Raw genomic sequence first — 20,692 nt, 5'->3', positions numbered from 1 at the left:
GCTGTGTCCTGTGTCCATGCCTAAGCAGCCAAAATACTTCAAAATGGCAGCAGCCCAACATTTGGGGACTATTTTTTTGTTTTGCTTTTAGCCTTGTCATGCAACAGGGTGGTTTTGGAGGGATCGCTCTTGCAGTCATGTGAAACGCATGTCCGCAGCAGGCAAAAGCGCCGGCTTTGCCAAGAAGCCTCCATCTCCGGCGGCAGGAAAACCGGGACGAAAGGTCCTCTGGCCTCAAGGGAGGGAGGGGTGACAGTCCATTAGGAAATTGCAAGGAAGGGCCGTTCTGAGAGGGATTAGCTGAGCTCTTTTTACTTCTATAATCACCCCCCCCCCCCCGCTCATCCCTTACCTGAAGTGTCCGACAAATACATCCAGGGTGACACAGGGTACGTTTGAGCCGTTCAGGCCCTGGCAACTTGCGAAGGGCCAGAGGGCAGAGAAATGAGACAAGGAGGGGGCCAAATCGCAGCCCAATTAAGGGATAAAACCTTTAAGGGCTTTGGGGATCTTGCTTTCCAAGCCAGGGCCTTAATCCGCCTGGGGGGGTGGCTATATAACGGGGTAGCGCCAGGGCCCGGGCATAGACAGGTGGCGGGGAGTGTCCAAGTGGCAGAGAGGGGGAAAAAGCAGAGAAAGAGACGAGAGGAAGAGTGAAGAGGGAGACTCCTGTGGGAAAGGGGGAGTGGGGGAGAGGGACTGGGCAGGAAGAGACAAGAGGAAATCCCCCCCAGGAAAGAAGGCAGGGGCCATGACGGAAGCCTGGAACGTGGCTGTCTTTGCAGCCCGCCGGGGCAGAGATGACGATGACACCACCCGAGGAAGCGTGTTCACTTATACCAACAGCAACAACACCATAGGTGAGCCCGGCAAAGGGCTGCTCAAGGAAGCAACTGGACAGAGGGTCTTCTGGGGGAGTGAGATGGGCCATGGGGAAGCAGGGGAGGGCCGTGAGCCTGGAGTTGCCCAGGGCCACTTGGGAAATCACTGCAGATTTGGAGACGAAACCTGGGCAAGGTCGACGTTTGGGGAGAGGAGGGACCCTAGAGGACATAATGCCACTGAGCCCACCGTTTTCTCCAGAAGGACTGATAGTTGTCTTCTGAAGAGCAGGCTGGTGATCCAGTTTTGTATCCTGGGGTGGGGGGTGGAGTGGGGGGAGTGTACCTTGTCCATAAAACTCTGGGGAAAAAGAGTGTGCCTGAAAGTGGAATTTGACAGAGAGTTTTCTCAGGAGATTCTGGAAGGTTCCTGGGAACCTGACCAAGTGGAGTTCTCAGCCTGGTTGTAGATCGGGGGAAGTGATGGTCCGCATGATGAGGAGCTACTTTCTTGGGGTTCTACAAGAGTAGGAACGTGGAGAAAGGCGAGGAAGGTGACAGGTCCTGTTGGATGTATTTACTGCAATAGCTGGGGATTTAGGGTTGGGAACTTAGGGTTGGGAAATTCTTGGAGATTTGGGGTGAGGTTGGGGAGGGCTCTCAGCAGGATAAGGCCATCCTGTTCACCCTCCAAAGCAGGGCAACATCTCTGTAGCCTGGATATCAGTTGTCATTCCAAGGGATCTCCCCGTCCCAGTTGGATATTGGCAGCCGTTGCTGAGGTCCTCTTAAGCTTTTCCTCTCCCGGCAGGTCCTTTTGAAGGTCCAAACTACCACATTGCACCACGATGGGTCTACAACTTTACCTCCTTCTGGATGATTATTGTTGTCGTTGCTTCCACCTTCACCAATGGGTTAGTGTTGGTGGCGACTGCCAAATTCAAGAAGCTGCGGCATCCGCTCAACTGGGTCCTGGTGAACTTGGCATTTGTGGATATGATTGAGACGGTGATTGCCAGCGGCATCAGTGTGATCAACCAGATCTTTGGATACTTCATCCTGGGCCACCCCATGTGTGTGATAGAGGGCTTCCTCGTATCTGCTTGTGGTAAGAGACGACTGCCTTCCCATATTTTCTTCTCCATCTCTCTTCTCTCCAGTTCCCTTCCCAACGCAACTGCTCCTGGCTCCTCTCCCCCCCTGAAATCACTACCTTATGGACATATGAAGCTTTCTTATACCACATCGGACCCCCGGTCCATCAGGGTCAGAATTGTCTACTCAGACTGGCAGCTGCTCTCCTGTGTCTTTGGCAGACGTCTTTCGCATCCTCTATTGCAGTGGTTTTCAACCTGGGGGTCGGGACCCCTTTGGGGGTCAAACGACCCTTTCACAGGGGTCTCCTAAGGCTCTCTGCATCAGTGTTCTCCATCTGTAAAATGGATACATGTTAGGGTTGGGGGTCACCACAACATGAGGACCAGTATTAAAGGGTCGCAGCATTAGGAAGGTTGAGAACCACTGCCTAAGGCTCTCTGCATCAGTGTTCTCCACCTGTAAAATGGATACATGTTAGGGTTGGGGGTCACCACAACATGAAAAACTGTATTAAAGGGTCGCGGCATTAGGAAGGTTGAGAACCACTGCCTAAGGCTCTCTGCATCAGTGTTCTCCATCTGTAAAATGGATACATGTTAGGGTTGGGGGTCACCACAACATGAGGAACTGTATGAAAGGGTCGCGGCATTAGGAAGGTTGAGAACCACTGCTGTATTGCCTGGTCCCTTCATCTGGGGATTGGACCTGGGGCTTCCAACACGCCAAGTAGACACTCTACTTCTGAGCGAGGGCTTTGGCCACGGCTGGTTCCAGGTTTTGGAGGGCCCTGGGCAACGAGCGACAGGTGTCCTCTTTCCTCCTTCCTCCACAGGTATCACGGGCCTCTGGTCTCTGGCCATCATCTCCTGGGAGCGCTGGTTCGTTGTCTGCAAGCCCTTTGGAAACATCAAGTTTGATGGCAAACTAGCCATGCTGGGCATTGGCTTTTCCTGGATCTGGTCTTGGGGCTGGGCATCACCACCCATCTTTGGCTGGAGTAGGTGAGCGTGGGCAACACGGGCAGCAATACAGCGGCGAGAGTGCAATGCAGGCAGGTGGGCAGGCTGGATGGAAGAGAGCAACAGGGACCTCGGGGGACCTTAGAGCCATAAACTCAGACCAGAATAAAGTACTTAGCATTATGGGATCGTGTGACTTATCACAGTGGGAAAGAGGATCTATGGGCCAAAAGTTGTTTTTACAGTTCAGTGGCCATGAGATATATCTTCTGGTGTGAAGGGGGCGAGGAGTGGGATTATCAGGGGGCTGTGATGTTTGGGCTGGAAACTAACTCGAGGGGGTTGGGTTCAAGTCTCAGCCTTCAACATTTTCACAGAATGCAGATGTCAGTCGCTGCCTGTAAGTGTTAATGGCAAAGCCCATCCAGCCAGAACGTTAATGAGCATGATCAATCCTCCCTTTGGGGACTTTCTCACCTGAGCCAGGATCGGCAGCCGACCTACTTAGTGCTAGAACAGGCTCAAAGACGACTGAGGTTTGCCTGCCGAACTGCTTGCTCTCTCCACTAGGTACTGGCCCCACGGTCTGAAGACGTCATGCGGTCCTGATGTCTTCAGCGGCAACGTCGAGATGGGCTGCCAGTCCTACATGCTGGCCCTCATGGTCTCCTGTTGCTTCTTCCCACTCTTCATCATCATATTCTGCTACCTGCAAGTGTGGATGGCTATCCGTGCGGTGAGCATCACACACACACGCACACACACAGAGACACACACCCCAGCCAGAGTTCACTCCCTTTTGGACACCTGATATCCTCCCTCCCTCCATTATAACCCACAACAAGAGCCTTTCGCCCACTGCCCTTGGTTGAGGGTCCACTTCCCTTTGAAACTGGAGCGCCCCCCCCCCTTTTTGGAATCCATAACCAGTCATCTCTCCCTGATAGAAACAATTTGTTCTCTGTCAGGCCTCCCCTCTCTGACACACCATCGTTTCCCGGACTGCTCTGGGGCCATGCTCTCTGGCTCCCAGTACGCCTCCTCTCCAGAAAAATCTCAAGAACGGAATTGGATTTCTGTTTCCTTAACAGATTTCTAAATCCTGCTTAATGCCCTGATGAGCCCCTGGCCCTAAGTTCTCAAGGAATCCCCCTAATATCTACTACAGATAACCCCGTTGAATTTATCAGTGCGCAGTTTCCTGTGGGGGAACCCCTTTCCAGGGACACAGTTTCCCACGGAGGCCCCTTTCCCGGGACACAATTTCCTGTGAGGACTGCTTTCCCGGGACAGTTTCCTGTGGGGGCCCCTTTCCCAGGACACTGGTTCTCATGGGGGCCCCTTTCCAGGGATACAGTTTCCTGTGGGAACCCATCCATCTTGGCTTATCAGAGTAGGGCAGTGATGGTGAACCTTTTTGTGACCGAGTGCCCAAATTGCAACCCAAAACCCACTTATTTATCGCAAAGTGCCAACCCGGCAACTTAACCTGAATGCTGAGGTTTTAGTCCTTCATGCACCCACCGCTCTTCCCTGCGCTGGTCCAGTGCCTCCACCCCACCTCTCTGCCTCCGCCCCACCCGCTCGAGCAGGGGTCAGTCTGTTCTAGCCTCCAGCAAGTCCCACATGCACTGCTCTGCACCTCTCTAGCATCTCTGCCTCCTCTGCCTCTGCCCCCCCTCGGGCAGCAGCCATCTGAAGCACAGGCACCAGGCCCGCCAGCCGAGACCTCCCAGCTCTCCGTGGGGCATCGTGCCCAGCGGCCCAAACCAGCCTAGATGTGATTTTCTGCCCTTCCGCATGATGTGCGTGCCCACAGAGAGGGCTCTAAGTGCCACCTCTGGCACTCGTGCCATAGGTTCGCCACCACTGGAGTAGGGTTTGTTCCCTCAGCTCCACCACACAGACGGACTGAAACCTGCCAGGTTCGAGAAGGGGGCGGTCACCCTTCTTGATGCCAACCTCTCTTTCTCCTTACCCAGGTGGCTGCCCAGCAAAAGGAGTCGGAGTCCACCCAGAAGGCGGAGAAGGAAGTGTCCAGGATGGTGATCGTCATGATCACGATTTTCTGCATCTGCTGGGGACCCTACACCATCTTCGTCAGTTTTGCTGCTGCCTACCCTGGCTACGCCTTCCACCCCCTCGCTGCCGCCTTGCCTGCCTACTTTGCAAAGAGCGCCACCATCTGGAACCCCGTCATCTACGTCTTCATGAACAGACAGGTATCTTTGCTCCCATCCCCAAATGACAAGAGAGCGAGGGAGTTTGAAGGCAGAAGGCAGGGAAAGAGAAGCAGGAGGTTATTTAGGATTTACAGATGTATGAATGGCTGACTCGGGGGTGTGTGTGTGTATGGGGGGGGGCATTACGTTGTGTCGGGTGCAGGACCACGGAGAGCAAACCTCTTCATCCCTGCCGATTAACTTCCTCCTTCCTGTGTTTTTCTCCTGGCAGTTCCGTAACTGCATACTGCAGCTGTTCGGCAAGAAGGTGGACGATGGCTCTGAAGCCTCTACCACGTCCCGCACGGAGGTCTCCTCTGTCTCTAACTCCTCTGTATCGCCAGCATAAGAGCCCCCTGCCTGGGTCAACACCAAAACAGGACTCTGCCTCCCAGGAGAGCCCCAATGAGAACCTCTTCTTCCTCTACCACTACAAGGATTCCCCTTTGAACATAAGACGTCCTGGCCTGAGACCTCTACAGTCCCTCTCCTTTGGACCTCAACTTTGCCCCAGGCTTGAGATCTGCTCTTTCTCCTGTGGTTTGACCGGGGCGGGGGTTGTTTCTGATTTCCTCTGAGATTTGTTTTTTGGAGGGGGCTGGGGTGAAGGATGCAGAATTCCATGCCCCAGCTTTCTCCACGCTCCCCAGGACAGCCGGCGTGGAGTGTACTTCCTTCCTTTCAGATGCCCCCCTTGAATAGTCTCCCCGCCTGTTTGTCTGTCTCCTAGAAGGGGGCGAAAAGAGGGGGCACCCTGGGGGAAATGTATCGCTTTTGTAAAGCAAGGCTGCCCAACGCCCTAGTAGTGCTGCTACTGGCCCCCCGGGGCCTGCACTAAGCCCCAAATCATCCCATTCCATGGAAGGACTGGTGGATGGGTCCCTACGGGAGACAGCCCACGGTTTGACCAGGCAGGGCCTCTTCTGATTCCCGTCTGCTCTGAGGTTTTCACTGGCACCAGGGAGCGCATCCAATGGGGGGCCAGATGCATGCAGCGTGTATCCCCCTGCAAGGTGTCTGGGCCTCGGCGAGGTTGGGTGTACTGAATTTCTAGCTCTCCTCTAGGGGCGGCTTCCGACCCGGGGCCGAAATGCAGAGAACCAGCACAAGCCGCCTTAGATGCCCCATGGGTTTTGTGCTTCTCCCTAGCAGGGCCCGCCTGGAACCGTTTCTGTACATAGTGTTTGATACGAAAGTCTCCTGTTTCCCTAACTGGGACATTTAGCTAGAAATGCAATGGGAAAAAAATGACATAAAAAAATAAATAAGATTAACATATCATCTCGGTACAAGCAGAAACACAGCAGCAAGAGCCAGTTAGAGAATAAAGGTTTTTAACTTCTCTACAAAAGCTCAGTTCTTATCCGACATAGACCTGCTGGTGTCCGTGTGAATGTCTGTACAGGGGTGTTTGTACGCATGCTTCTGCGTCACGTGTTATGGCAAGGATTGCAAACTGGTTGGGGTCATTTGGGGGCCTTGTAAAGGCCTATGTGTAGCCACGGGCAGCCTTGAGGGTTGCCAGTTGCAGTCTGGGAAATTCCTGGAGATTTGGGGAGCGACGCCTAAGGAGGGAAGGCTGGACGTCAGCACGGTGTAAAGTTATAGCGCCCACCCTGCAGAGCAGCCATTTTCTCCGGGGGAAGCGACTTCTGTATTCTGGCAAGCAGTTGTGATTCCAGGAGACCTCCAGGTCCCACCTGGAGGCTGGCAACCCTTCTGAGCCCTCTTCTGGGCAAAGGGAAGCGGCTGCCTTGAGTGGGAGGATTTGGGGCAACGTGACGTGTGTGTGTGTGGGGGGGGGAGAGACAGGTCTGCCCCAGGGGGACATTCTCCCGTCCGAGCTCTGTGGGAATGAACGGGGCCATAGCGGCATGAGAGGAGACTGCGCACTGTGCGAATTGGGGCAGCGTGGAAGCCCTGCTTCAAACTGGCTCAAACAGAATCCTGCGTCCCATCACTCTGCTTAGCCACGTTTGAAGCTTTCTCCTTGACTAAAATGCCTTTCTCCAGTGGGAGAATCCCTTCCTCCGGAGGAAAGCTCCTTAGGCCAGAGGGATAGGATTGCTCCCTCTTGCTTGGTAAATCCCTAGAATGGGGTCTGGGGCTTGGGGAGGGTGGAGTCTAAAGAGAGGAGAAACTTGAGCCAGGTTATGATGTTATAGAGGCAACCCTCCGAACCTGCTGTTTTCAGCCCAGAGATCTAGAGATCAACTGTAATTCTGGGACAACCCCAACTCCATCTGGCAACCCTATAGAAGAAAGGTTTCAAGAACCGCTGAGCCAAGGGGTAGGAAGCAAACCCTGCTTCCCAGAATTTAAGCCTGCGAAGTTCCACTCCTTGTCTTCTCTGCTTAACTTGCCCGATTCAGCACTTGCCGATCCGTTCGCGCTCCTGTGCCGAGCTTCTATAGCTACCACAGAGCTGCCCCGTTCTCCTCTGCTCCCCCACCGCTGCCGCCTTTCCCGTCGTCTGTCCTGGGACTCCGGAGTTGGGCTTCATTTCATCACATAGATCAGACTTCAGCATACAATCAGATGTGGCTTGGGCATCATCGGACGCTACCTGAGAATCAGGCATGTTGGACAGCACAAATCTTGTGATTTTAATAAATATATATGAATATTTCTCTGCATATATATATATACATATGAAAACCAATAAATATGGGTAGTAGGGCGGGCTGGGAGGGCTGGGAGACACCAGAGAGATGCATGCTCCCCCTTTTCTTGTAGCAGCTAAGCAGAGGGCAGCCATATTGTCCACTCCAGGCTGGAGATGTCTGGCAAGTAGTTCCAGACCAGCAACACCGTGGAGATCGCAGCCAGAGTGGTCAGGGCGCGCCAGGGGGTGCGCAGGAGAGGAAGGGTAAAGGCCGACATGGTGGAGACACACACCAGAAGGATGGCAGCGATGGTCAGCAGCAAGTTCATGAGCTGCCCGTACAGTTTGTACACGCTGGCCTGAGGTAAATCCATGGCTTCCAGCTGTTGGGCCTGTTGCTGCATTTCCAGTTTGGCCAGCCGGGTCTGGTAGGAGTCTAGGACTTCCTGCCAAAGCAACAAGGAGGAGGGGGGGTCAGGGCCGGTCTAGATTCTGGGCCATCTGTCACCCCAGTGGTTCTTCATCATCATCATCATTCCCAGTGGTTCATCATTATCAACAACTCAATTGAAGAGCCATAGGCCATCACAATATTACAGTATCAAAACACATAGATGAGCATAATACGCAAATAAAAAGACTTAACAGCTAAAATTCAACTATATGGACACTCAGTCCCTCTCAGTTTCCCCTTCCAGTGTGTCTAAACTAGAGTCAAACATATCTTGTGCAACTTTTGGGTTAACTATTTACTTCCGTGAGTTTTTAGATCGGATCTTTGAGGCTGCCAAAGCAAAGAGGCCAACCCTATAAAACATGTAAGGATCCGAATCTGAAAGGAGAAAGTATATTTTATCTGGATCAGAGTATACCTGGGGCATAGATATAAAACTGTGAAGGAACTTGGCCCTAAGCTCAGCATACAGGGGGCAGTTCAATACATAATGAGGTAGATCCTCTACTTCACGTCTGGAAATACAGATTCGTTGTTCTACTGGTATTTGAGCGTATCGGCCTTCTAGATAGTTTGTTGGCATTGATTGAAATTGTAGCGCAGTCAGAGCCTTCCTTATATTATATTGGGTTATGCCAACAAGATAGGGGGCTCTGTAATGATCCGTGTCTCACATAACCATGAGTGGATTTCCACAGCCGTGGGGAGGGGACAGATTGGCTGGCATTGGCAGTCGTCACATTACAACTATACTCTGTCTCACAAAAAATGTTAGTATATTCCTTCATCACAGAACTAAACACGCTGGACCTTCTTTGTCGTAGAATGGGCCCTAGGCCTGGGCCCTAGTGCCTTCCTAGCCCTGCTCGCCCCATCGATTTGACAATTTGATGACAGTTGTTCAATGAACTATAAATGGTCTTGTATCAAAGTATCTCGTTCAATAATGCACAAAATAATGGTTTTGACAAAGGCAGGGCATAAAAATGAATAACTCTCATATTCGTTTGGGATTGTATTGTAATGCGGAAGTGTACAGTTTTCTTGACCGCTGCACTTCAACTGACCGTACTAACATCATTACCTGAGACAGAGTAGATGCTTCCAGCGTGTGATGATTGTGTTTCCACCCATGGGAGAGCAACGTGTATCCTGAGAAGGGTACCGGAGTGTGAATTGTGAGAGCATCGGGAAGCCGGGGGAGAGCTCCTGCAGCTTCCTTGGGTATCTCACCACAGAAAAAGCTTAAGGTCAGCGCCATGCCTCTTTATTGACCACACTAATGGAGACGTTGGCCCCCCATGGGGGGGGGGGGTTCAGGCCCCTTTCTCCCGCTTTGCCAAGTTATTTTACTTTTTTAACAGTCCCAATTTTTCGTCAACTTTTTGTCCTGGTTGAAGTAAACGCTTGCCCAACTGTCCGCTGGCTGCAAGGGTATTGGGCGCCCCCAGAAACTCTGTCCTTGTGGCTGCAATTGAAACTTCACCTTGTTTTGTATTTAGCTGCCATTTGTATACATCTGTAAGAGCTCGATATATCTTGCGTCCATCGAGCTGGCTCCTGTGCTGTTCACATGATCTTCATCTGGCATCCATCTTGGCTGGCAATGATAGGCGTGTTACTTTTTCTGTGGTGTGCCCTTAGAAGTAGACAGGCACAGGCTATAAACCTCCCTGGGGTTAAAGGTTAGCAGGCTGTTGTTTCGCCACGTGTTCGGGGTGTGTGCAGGTGCTCCGATTATTTGAAAAAGGAAACAGAAACAGGACCGCCCTAAAGCATATGGTTAATATTGACCTACATCTCCAAGTTTTCTTGTGGCCTGCTTGGATATCGTCAGTACAACCTCTGCCATGTCATCCCAGAATGCACTGCTGCACCTCAGACTGGTTGTTGTGGCCTAAGATGAAAGATGATAGGTCCCCTTCCTTCTTGGCTCCATCAAAACACACTCTGCCTTGCCCTGCAGTGTCTAGCTCAGTGGTTCTCAACCTTCCTGATGCCATGACCCTTTAATACAGTCCCTCATGTTGTGGTGACCCCCAACCCTAACATTTATCCATTTTACAGATGGAGAACACTGATGCAGAGAGTCTTAGGCGACCCCTGTGAAAGGGTCGTTCGACCCCCAAAGGGCTCGCGACCCACAGGTTGAGAACCACTGGTCTAGCTCATGCTGCCTCTTGAACCCCTTCTAGGAGAGTCTCAAAGTAGCAGTCCCCAAACTTTTTGAGCCTGAGGGTGCCTTTGGAATTCCAACACAGCATGATGAGCACAACCACAAGATCAGCTGCCACAGGAGATGGTAGCCACCACAAAATGGCCTGAGGAAACTGAAGCACAGGGGAGAATGGGGGTAATTTATAAAATACATTGGGAAAGTAGAGTGAGAGAGAATAAAACCAACACTGCGGTAGCAGCTGCCACTGAAACCGTGTTATTTTCAATCTGCCCAGCCAATCAGATCTCTAGTGGCCAATCAGAACCCCTGCTGGGTGCCACAGTGCCCACGGGTACCACGTTGGGGACCCCTGGCCCAGAGCAATACAGGCTTACCCAGATGTCTCGGGATCTCTCGTAAGATTGGTAGACCATCTTTTCTTCAGTGCAGGCCATATCCTGTTTGAGGTTGGTGATCTCGCTGAAATTGACTTGGATCATGTCGTTCACTTGCACCTCCAAGTTGTAGTGCCTGGAGAGGCAAGGCGGGTCGGGTGAGACTTGGCAATCGGGCTGTGTTTCACACACACACACCCATGCATGCACGCACACTGATCTTGTTATACGCAGAGCTTACGGCACTCCTGAGAAATGGATTAGAGCAGAGCTGGCTCTTGTTTCTCATTTGACACTTTCACGGATAACAGGCAAAGGGGTCACTTTTAGCTGCCAGACTTGGGGATGGCCCTGGAGTGGAGGGAACATGGACCCACAAGGACAACAAATATCACGTGGGGGGGGGGGGAGACTGGGGAGGGCTAGGGAGAATTAAAATTGGTGAGTATGCATAAGAAACAGGTACCAGGACTCTTGGCTGCCGGGATGTGACTCTAGAAGGGATGGGAACCTTGCCAAATGGGATTAACAGTGACACCAAGTATGCTTTTGGGTCGGACCCGAGCCAGATTTGCCCAACTGTTCCAGTGGAATCATCTGGACGTGTAAACGGATGTAACGCAAAACAGAGCAAACGGCAGCTTCTTCGGCGTCCACGAGAGCAAATCCTCAGCAGGTCTACCCCGAATCCCACCCTGATCTATTCAATGGGACTTACTCCCAGGAAAATGTTCCGAAGGTGGCACGGCGTGTGGGGCTGGCTTCTCGCTGGCTTGGCCCCGGAAGCGACAGATGCGCAGAAGACCGGATGCCACTTTAACCATGCTTGTGGGAGAAGCAGTATGCCTCTTGAATTTGTTCATTGCCTTCCTGGCAGAAAGGGAAAGTGAGTGGCGGCTGACAGTGGTGGGTGGGTGCCTGAAAGCCAACGCCTGCATCCAGCAACCAACAAATACTCTTGGCCCTTCAAGGCCAGCCTGGTCTCCTTAGTCTTTCTGACCATTCATCTATCCAGAGCATCATTTTCTACTCCATGACACCAACCCCTCAGGAATCTGGGGAGAAATTTCACCTGAAATCAGTGGTATGCCATAGAACAGGGGTCTGCAACCTGTGGCTCTCCAGATGTTCATGGACTACAATTCCCATCAGCTTCTACCAGCATGGCCAATTGGCCGTGCTGGCAGGAGCTGATGGGGATTGTAGTCCATGAACATCTGGAGAGCCACAGGTTGCAGACCCTGCCACAGAATCTGCCCTCTGAAGCAGCTCTTTCCTCCTCTGTGGCCTGGAGATGAGTTATAACTCTGGAAGATCTCTAGCAGCCACCTTATCCTCAGGGTCTCAAGCAGAGGTCTTTCCCATCCCTCACTAGCCCATCCTTTTAGCCAGAGGGGCCAGGGATCGAACCTGGGGCCTTCTGCATGTCAAGCAGATTCTCTACAGCTGAGCATAGTGGGGGTGGGTGGAGAAATATGACACCAGCAAACGCGAAAACAGAGGTTGCCAGACTCTGGCCAGGGGCAGGGTTCCCCCCGCCACTTCGGGCTCCCTCTCGATTGCCGTTCAGCTGGCTGGCAATGGTAAAAAATAAGGTCTTCTTGTCAGCACGGTGGCATCGTTCCCAGAAGCGAAGTCATCACGCTGTGATGACGCGGACCATCCTCTCGAATTGGATGAAACCGCTTCTACCATAGTTTTTGCCCAGCTGCCAGGGGGCCTCTCATGTTGTCCCCGCTTCCAGAAGTGATGTCGTTGCACCGAAGTCGAGGTGCAGACCTAGTTTTCACCTGGAAAGACCCCCCAGCACCCCCACCCCCAGGAGCCTGGACGGGGGGTCAGGGAGGCAGGGTTTCCAGGCCCTCAGGTCTGCCTTGCCCACCTCTTCTTCTCCTCTTGCAGCAGTTCCATCATCTCCCATTTGTTCTCCTTCCACGACTTCTGCAGCTGGTGCCATTCGTCTTCCAGGGCCTTGTGAGCTCCCTTCAGGTTGGCCAGCTGGCCCTTCAGCTCCCTCAGCTTCGGCTCCCCCGCCTCGTCCCGGGACGGCTGGGTGGGGGTCTCTGAGAGGGGACTGTTGCTCTCGCTTTCCACGGGGGAGGGGCTGGGGAGCTCCTCCGTGGGGCTGTTTTTGGAGCCGCGCATCCTAGGTAAGCTCAGATACGCCGGGCGGGGGAAGCTGCCCTTCCGGGCGAAGAGCTGCTGCTGGGAAGAGGAGGTGTTGGTGTTGCTTTCTTGCGCCGTCACGGCCCTTTGCTCCAGCTTCTTCAGCTGGAGCCAGCAATCCTGCAGACGCTGCTCGAGGTGGGCGACATTGGCAGAGGACCGCTGGTTGATGCGCTCAAAGGTCTGCCGGATGAAGGTGGCTTTCTCCGGATCAGACTTGCTCACCATGTCTATGTAGCTCGAAGTGTTGTCATCCCGGTTGGCCTTCTCCACTCGCAGCAACTCGGACAAGTGGAAAATGCGGTGGTAGAGGCCATCCCTCTGGTTGTGGCCGAGGCTGGAACTTACTGAGGAACGCTGGCCCTGGGAAGAGGTGGAAGCCACAGAGAGGCTGCGTTCTCGAAGGCCCTCTACCTGCGACAGAGAAGAAGGGAGGAGACGAGATATGGAAAAGTGGCGGTGGTTCTAGAGATCTCTGAATGCTCTGGGCTATTCTGTTCCGCAATGTATTTGGGGTCTCCCTGTCTAAGAGCGATTCCCTCTTGGCACTCTTGAGACCCAGCATGGTGTAGTCGTGGTTAAGAACGGCGGACTTTAATCTAGAGGGCCTGATTTATTTATTTTATTTTATTTATTTATACTTTGGACTTTTATACCGCCCTATCCCCGAAGGGCTCCGGGCGGTGTACAACATATAATAAAATACAATCATAAAACCATCATAAGTTAATTAAAATCTATAAAAGCAGCGAACAACTAACTGTAATACTGATAATTATAGCTATAAGTGGCGCCCAGCTACCTATTATTAAATCCTACCCCAAAGGGAGGATCGGCAAGTCCCCTCAGATAGTATCAGGCCCAGATGTAAGAGCCAAAAGGGGGGGGGGCACCATCAGCGGCCGGTCCCTCCAAAGGCCCGGGCAAGGAACAGAAGCTCAGCCCTTTACAGGCCCTGGCAAGGAACTCTCCACCGGAGATCCCCGGTGAGGGCCCGGACAGCTGGTGGGAGAGCGTTCCACCAGGCCGGGGCCAGAGCCGTAAAGGCTCTGGCCCATGTGGAGGCCAGCCGCATCATCGATTTGATTCCTCACTCCTCCACATCAACGGCGGACTTACTTATCTGGTGAACTGGAGTGGTTTCCCTGCTCCTACACACGAAGCCTGCTGGGTGACCATGGACTAGTTACAATACATTCAGAACTCTCTCTCAGACCCACCTACCTCTCAAGGCAGACCTGGGCATTATACGGCCCGGGGGCCACATCCGGCCCGCTGGATGACCCTGACTGGCCCGTATGACAGACCTGGCCCTGGCCTAAGAGGACCTGTTTAGAACCGCGCTGCTCATTCTTCCGCTAACCCTCTCCCTTCCTCGATCTTTGCCACTGCTCCGGAAAGGGCCTCCTCTGGAGAAAGGCCACTCCCCACGCGCAGCGGCTTCTGCGGTAGTTCCCTTCTGAGTTCCCCGCAGAAGCCGCTGCCTTGGCTCCCGGCTTCATGCGGGTTAAAAGCCAGCCTCGGCCCTGCCTTTGCTGGGGAGTGAGGCGTCTTTGAAAGCCCCACAGAAGCCGGCAACCAGGGCAACCAGCTTCTGCAGGGCTTTCAAAAGCACCAGTCGATGAAAAAAGTAGGTCAAGGGCCTTAAGTCTCCCCACTTGCTTGATTGTCACAGTGGACAACTATGCAGGTAGGTTAAGCCTGTGATTCTTTGTGCCAAACAGTGCTGTATGCAGAACTGTTGCCACTGGTTCCAAGTTGATCTGTGCACCTGTCTGTCACTTATCAGCCCCTATTACGCAGAATTGAGTTCAGCCTTTTGGCCCGGCCCTGCACAATATTTTCTGTTTCTTAGGCGGCCCCATGGAAAAAATAATTGCCCACCCCTGTCTCAAGGTGTCTGTTGTGGGAAAGGGAAAAGAGTTGGTAAACCACCTTAAGACTCTTTACAGAAGAGAAAGGAGGGGGTATAAATGCAGACTCCTCCTCTTCTTCTTCCTCTGCCACTGATCCAACAAACACGCTCCTTCTCAGTAGACTCCCATTCTTCCCTCTAATAATGCTGGCCACGAGTTGAAGATAGACTGGGCCATAAATACTGGAGAGGAAATAATGGGCCTGCAGTTGGGCAGGGCTAGGGTTGCCCACCTCGAGGTGGGGCGGGGCCTGGAGACCTCTTGGTACCACAACTGACCTCTAGGCTACCGAGGAGGGTTGCCAGTTCAGGGCTGGGAAATACTTGGAGGTTTTAGGGGTGGAGCCTAAAGAGGGTGGGGTTTGGGAGGGGAGGGGCTTCAGTAGGGAATTACGTCATAGAGCACTGGTGGTGAACCTTTGGCACTCCAGATGTTCAAGGACCACAAATCCCACCAGCCCCTGCCAGCATGGCCAATTGGCTGTGCTGGCAGGAGCTGATGGGAATTGTAGTCCATAACATCTGGAGTGCAGAGGCGTTCCTCCCATTGGGCAAAGTGGGCAGTTGCCCTGGGCGCAGCCTTGTGGGGGGGGCGTAGGTTCGTTTGTGGGATTTTTTGTATTTTCAGTGTTTTTTCCATTTTTGGCCTGCAGGGGGCGCAGTTTTTAGGATAGCAGCACCAAAATTTCAGGGATTCTTCAGAAGACTCTCCTGATGATGTCACCCAGGTTTGGTGAGGTTTGGTCTAGGGAGTCCAAAGTTATGGACTCCCAAAGGGAGTGCCCCCATCCTCCATTGTTTCCAATGGGAGCTAATAGGAGATGAGGGCTACCCCTTTGAGGGTCCATATAACAAGTTGGATCCCCCCTGGGAACCAAAACTTCACTCAAACCTGGGTGGTATCATCAGTAGGGTCTCAACGAAGATACTCTGAAATTTTGGTGCTGCTATCTTAATAACTGCACCCCTGACAGCAAGCACCCCTAAATTTCCCCAGATCCTCCTTTTAAATCCAACCCCTTCCTGCCAATGCTTGTTTCTTTCTTTCTTTATTCCCTCCTCAATGCCTAGAATAAAAAAAGTTATTATTATTATTATTATTAAATCCATCCCCTCTGGCATAGACTTTAAAGGGAGAATCTGAGGTCCCTGGTTTCCAACATTGAAAGTGATGTTGTTTGCAGGGTGTGAGAATCCACCTCTAAAAAGAGCATCACTTTCACAATGTCGCTTAAACTTCGGGACCCCAGGATTCCTCCCTTTACAGGTGGACTCTTTAAAAGGAGCAATCTGGGCTCCCTAGTTTAAAACACCATTGGTAACAATAATGCCGCTGTTTAGTAGGATTACAGCATCACTTGTTTAAACTAGGGAGCCCAGATTCTCCTTTTAAATCCACCTTAAAGGGAGAATCTGGGGTCCCCTGTTTAAAAAAACATTGAAAGTGATGCTGTTTTCCCCAATTGGGGGAATTGGATACAACACCATAAAATGTTTTCATAGCAGTAATAAAACATTTCGAAAGCATTTTCTGCTGTGTTCAGATTTGTGAGTTGGGGCATGTTCTATAATGTGATGGTGACTTTGAAACAACCTGGTGGAAAAAATCATTGTTTGGTTACCATGGGAGAGGTTGGCCGCCCGTGGGGGGGGGGGGGGCATCAAACTCAGGTTTTGCCCAGGGCTCCAGTTTGCCTAGGTACGCCCCTGCTGGAGTGCCAAAGGTTCGCCACCACGGTCATAGAGTCTACCTTCCAAAGTGGCCATTTTGTCCTGAAGAACTCATCTCTGTTGCCCAGAGATCAGTTGTAATTGCAGAAGATCTCCAGCAACCGCCTGGAGGATGGCAACACTGCTACAGAGATCAGTCGCCCTGGAGGAAATGGCTGCTTTGGAAAATGAATTCCATGGCATTATGCCCTGTTGTGGTCCCTCCCCGCCCTAAACCCAGTCTCTAGCCCCCCCCCCCCCCCCACAAATCTCTAGGAATCTCCCCGACCCAGAGATGGCAACCTGAAGGTGCCGAGCAAGACTGTTGTCCGGACGTCTTGTCCTTCCTTCCTGACTCATACTAGCCCCGTTGGACAGGATGTTCACCACCGACACATAACAATTCCTTGATCCCAGCTGAGAAGGGCTAATATCACAGCCCCTAATGGCATTATTGCTTTAAGCTCCATCCACCGCCACCCTCTCTCGCCGGCGGATTAGGCTCACCTACTAGGCGGGATTAGTGAAGCCAAGTCTGGCATCTTTGCTAGGGAAAGCAGCAGAGGATATGGGAGGGTCATTCGCTGGCCTTCCTGTTGCAGGGCTACCTTTGCATCTGAAGAAGAGGAGAAGGAGGAGGAGGAGGAGGAATTTATGCCCTAAAGAGGCTCGAGGCTGCTTACAAACTCCTTTCCTTCCTCTCCCCACAACACACACTGTATGAGCTAGGTGGGGCTGAGAGACTTCTGAGAGAACAGCAACTGGCCCAAGATCACCCAGCAGACTTTATACGGAGGTGGGAATTGTACCCTGCCGCGGCAGTGGCGTACCACTACAAAGCAGTGCCCAGGCAAGCCCCAGGCGCCGTGCCCAACCCTGCCAAACTCCCCCTGCTGCCCTCACTGCCCCCCTTCCCGCCGCTGTGCCACTGCCCTGGCAACCCCCCTGCCCCCCCCCCCCCACAACAAACCTTTTTCTCCACTCTGTTTGAGTGGTGCTGGCTGGATCAAATAACCCTCTGCCCCCGCATAGATGCACCACCCAGCTGAGGTCCTGTTCCTCCCTAAACCCCGCCCTCCCATAGGTTGTACCCCATAATCTCCAGGCATTTGCCAACGCAGAACTGGCAACCCCGTGTGTCACACTGAAGCCCGCCCCCCCCTCTCTTGTCCACTGTATACTCTCAAGTGGAGAAGAAAGCCCAGAATGTACCACTGCCCCTGTGGGATGAGGACGTTACTCACTGAACTGTGTGGCTGGCTGGTGGAGCCTTCTGCCTGTTGGGACAATTCCCCCTTGGACGGGTCTTGGAGATCCATCGTGGAAGCTGCACAGAGACAGACAGGTGGGTCAAACAGCCAATCACCTCATATCTTGCCCAGACCATGATGTCGCCGGTTCTAGCCAACGGCACCCCATGGCACCAGCCAACTAAGTCATCCTAGACAAAGTTACTTCAGTAACAGGGATCCCCAACATGGTGCTCATCAACTCCTTTCGTGGCAGAGTGTTCTGAGACTGTGGGTGAGGTCAGGTGGGTTTTTTGTCCCAGCAGGGTTTCAGATTGGCCATCGAAGATCTGATCGGCTGTGCAGATATATTAGAGGTTGGTTCAGCAGCAGCTACGCATAGCCTCGCTCCCTCATTTATCCTAGCTGGCTCCGCCCCTTGTGGCTGCCATTTTATAGTTGGCTCTGCCTCCATTTTGTCGTTGCACCTCTACACCTCCACAGGATCAAAAAGGTTGAGGACCAAAGAGTTAATCCATAACTCTGCATAGCAAAGTGCTTCAAGGGACCACCAAAATGGCTTTGCCTCTTTACCCCCAATCTTCTTACTGGTCTTGGTATCTTGATTAATAGACGTGTGTCCCAGCTGTTGGACCAACGGACCAAAATGGAACTCGTGTCATTCAAGCAATGAACCGAGAACTGTTTATTAGAAGCCACTGGAAGTCTGAATGTTGGAAAGTGAGGAGAAACAGTAGACCACAGAAGCACGTTGAACAGTAATTCTTATGGTTTTTACGTAGCACTGGTCTGCTTGATAAACCTCTGGACAAAAGCTCTCCCTGTGTGTACAACTATGAACTGTTGGTTCTTTGACTCTTCAGTTTTTTTGTCTCAGCAATTCCCACTGATTTAAATGAAACCCATTTCCATAACAGCCTGTTGTGGTTGACTTCTGAACAAGCACGTGTCGCACTAAGGCCCAAATAGCTGCATAAGAATCCCACAGGATTCCAATCATTAATTTCCCCTGTATTTTGTTTCTTTACTTTGCTTATAGTTCAAATTGCTCACAGGGCGGATTACAGTTTTAAAACCCAATATAATAAATCCTCCCCTCAGAACGATAAAAGTGGATGACAAAATCAGGGGACAACATGGTGGCAAGAGGATAATAAAGAACCTGGTAAAGAAGGCAAAGGGGGAGTTTTCGACATTCCCTCCTCTTTACCTAATGCTTAATTTATTTATTTACATTTATTCCTCCCTTTCCTTCCTGTACGGAGGCTCAAGGCAGCTTACAAACTCCTTTTCTCCTCCTCGCCCCACAACAGACCCCTGATGAGGTGGGTGGACCTGAGAGAGATCGGAGAGAACTGTGGCTGGTCCAAGGTCACCCAGCAGGAACATAGGAGCGTAGAAAGAAGAAGAAGAAGAGTTTGGATTTATATCCCCCCTTTCTCTCCTGCAGGAGACTCAAAGGGGCTGACAATCTCCTTGCCCTTCCCCCCTCACAACAAACACCCTGTGAGGTAGGTGGGGCTGAGAGAGCTCCGAGAAGCTGTGATCTAGCTCCATAGGTCACCTCGGGCTGGCGTGCAAGTGGGAGTGTACAGGCTAATCTTGAATTCCCCAGATAAGCTCTCCACGCCTCTGTAAGGCAGAGAGCTGGGGAATCAAACCTGAAGTTCCCTCCAGAGAGGATTAGATACACGAGCTCTTAACCTCCTACGCCACTGCTTTGCCATGCAAGGGAAGGGGAGGGAGTGAAGGGTGGCATGCAAGGGAGGGAGGGAAGGGGACGGGGCCCAGCATCTGGACATGGCCCACCCACCCTAGTGGAGGGAAGGGAAGGGGAAGGAGTGAGGGGTGGCATGCAAGGGAGGGGACCCTTCTGAGGTCCTTCCCCTAGCTGAAATAGATCATAAAACTATTATGAAAATGTATGGTTCTGTTCCAAGTGAGTTTCCAGTGGACATCTGACAAAATCTTCATGGGGGACAAGTTGAAAATACAAGGCGTAGTTAGGGCCGTTGCTGCTTCGGAGAGCACGCAAGCTCACTTGCTACTGGCGGGCCAGTTCCTAAATTGGCTTTCCATTCAAGCAATTTCCCTTTGGTCTGGATTAAGCTCTCGTCTCCTCCTTCAGACCAAAGTTTAAATGAGATACAACAGCAGATAGTCACGTACATATTTTATTTATTTGTTCACATTTTTTAACAGTTCACCTTTCTCACTGAGACTCAAAGCAGATGTCACATTATAAGGCAGTGAAATCAATAGGATGAAAATCCATTTCTAATAAAAGAGGACCAGGATTACAGAAATCCGAAACAAAGTCTAATGATCAGACAAGGCATGTCAAAACAGTGCAAGAAATGCTACTACATGAATATAAGACAACACAATAAGAGTGGGATAAAACATACAGCAAACATACTTTACACAGTAGTAAAGTCCTGTTCCCTTGATCACAGAATCGTTGTGAACCGTTGCATAATAAAGTAGTTTTGTTTATAAAAATGTCCTCCCGAATAATTCAGTTTTGCGTGGTTTGCAGAAAGTTTTGCATGGTTTGAACAGGAACAGTGACATACCGCTAATGGGGACATGGGGTACCACATGTCCACGGGTGCACGCCATTTCACTCACATGGGGGGGGCGGGCGCCCTCCCCCATGTGATGAAATGGTGTGCCCCCGATCTGCATGCCGCCAAGCCCTGCCCCACCCCTGGCCTTCCTGCAGGCTGGCTGCTGCCATCCCCAGGGCCCGAGGAGGGCAGGAACTGGCCTGCAGGGAAGGGGGAGAGCGGGGCTTGGCGGCGTTGGGCTCAGAAGCTGGCCTGCCGCTGCGGCGCCCCCGAGCCCCGCCCTCCCTGGCTCCCGTAAGTGGGGCGCAGGGACCGGGGGGACGCGGGGAGCCGGTCATGCCCATGGGTGCAATTTAGTCCCAGTATGGC

The 20,692-nt window shown here is 52.1% G+C and overlaps 2 protein-coding genes across 2 annotated transcripts; one reads left to right on the top strand and one right to left on the bottom strand.

Moving 5' to 3' along the window:
* Positions 1-581: 581 nt before the first annotated feature.
* Positions 582-7,727, top strand: LOC125429490 (green-sensitive opsin P521). Its single transcript, XM_048490635.1, has 6 exons — positions 582-860; positions 1,633-1,929; positions 2,752-2,920; positions 3,449-3,614; positions 4,861-5,100; positions 5,333-7,727. The coding sequence occupies exons 1-6, from the start codon at positions 752-754 to the stop codon at positions 5,447-5,449; spliced, it is 1,098 nt and encodes a 365-aa protein (XP_048346592.1). The 5' UTR covers positions 582-751; the 3' UTR covers positions 5,450-7,727.
* Positions 7,728-7,839: 112 nt separating this feature from the next.
* On the bottom strand, positions 7,840-20,441 carry TEX28 (testis expressed 28). Its single transcript, XM_048487471.1, has 5 exons — positions 20,330-20,441; positions 17,748-17,830; positions 12,595-13,292; positions 10,713-10,848; positions 7,840-8,151 (listed from the first exon to the last, which is right to left on the bottom strand). Exons 1-5 carry the CDS (start codon positions 20,439-20,441, stop codon positions 7,840-7,842), a joined length of 1,341 nt encoding a protein of 446 aa, XP_048343428.1.
* Between the last annotated feature and the right edge of the window lie 251 nt (positions 20,442-20,692).

This window comes from Sphaerodactylus townsendi, linkage group LG03, assembly GCF_021028975.2.
Source record: "Sphaerodactylus townsendi isolate TG3544 linkage group LG03, MPM_Stown_v2.3, whole genome shotgun sequence".
Taxonomy (NCBI): domain Eukaryota; kingdom Metazoa; phylum Chordata; class Lepidosauria; order Squamata; family Sphaerodactylidae; genus Sphaerodactylus; species Sphaerodactylus townsendi.
Note: the sequence above shows the minus strand (reverse complement) of the source record. Positions and strands in the feature narration are given on the sequence as shown.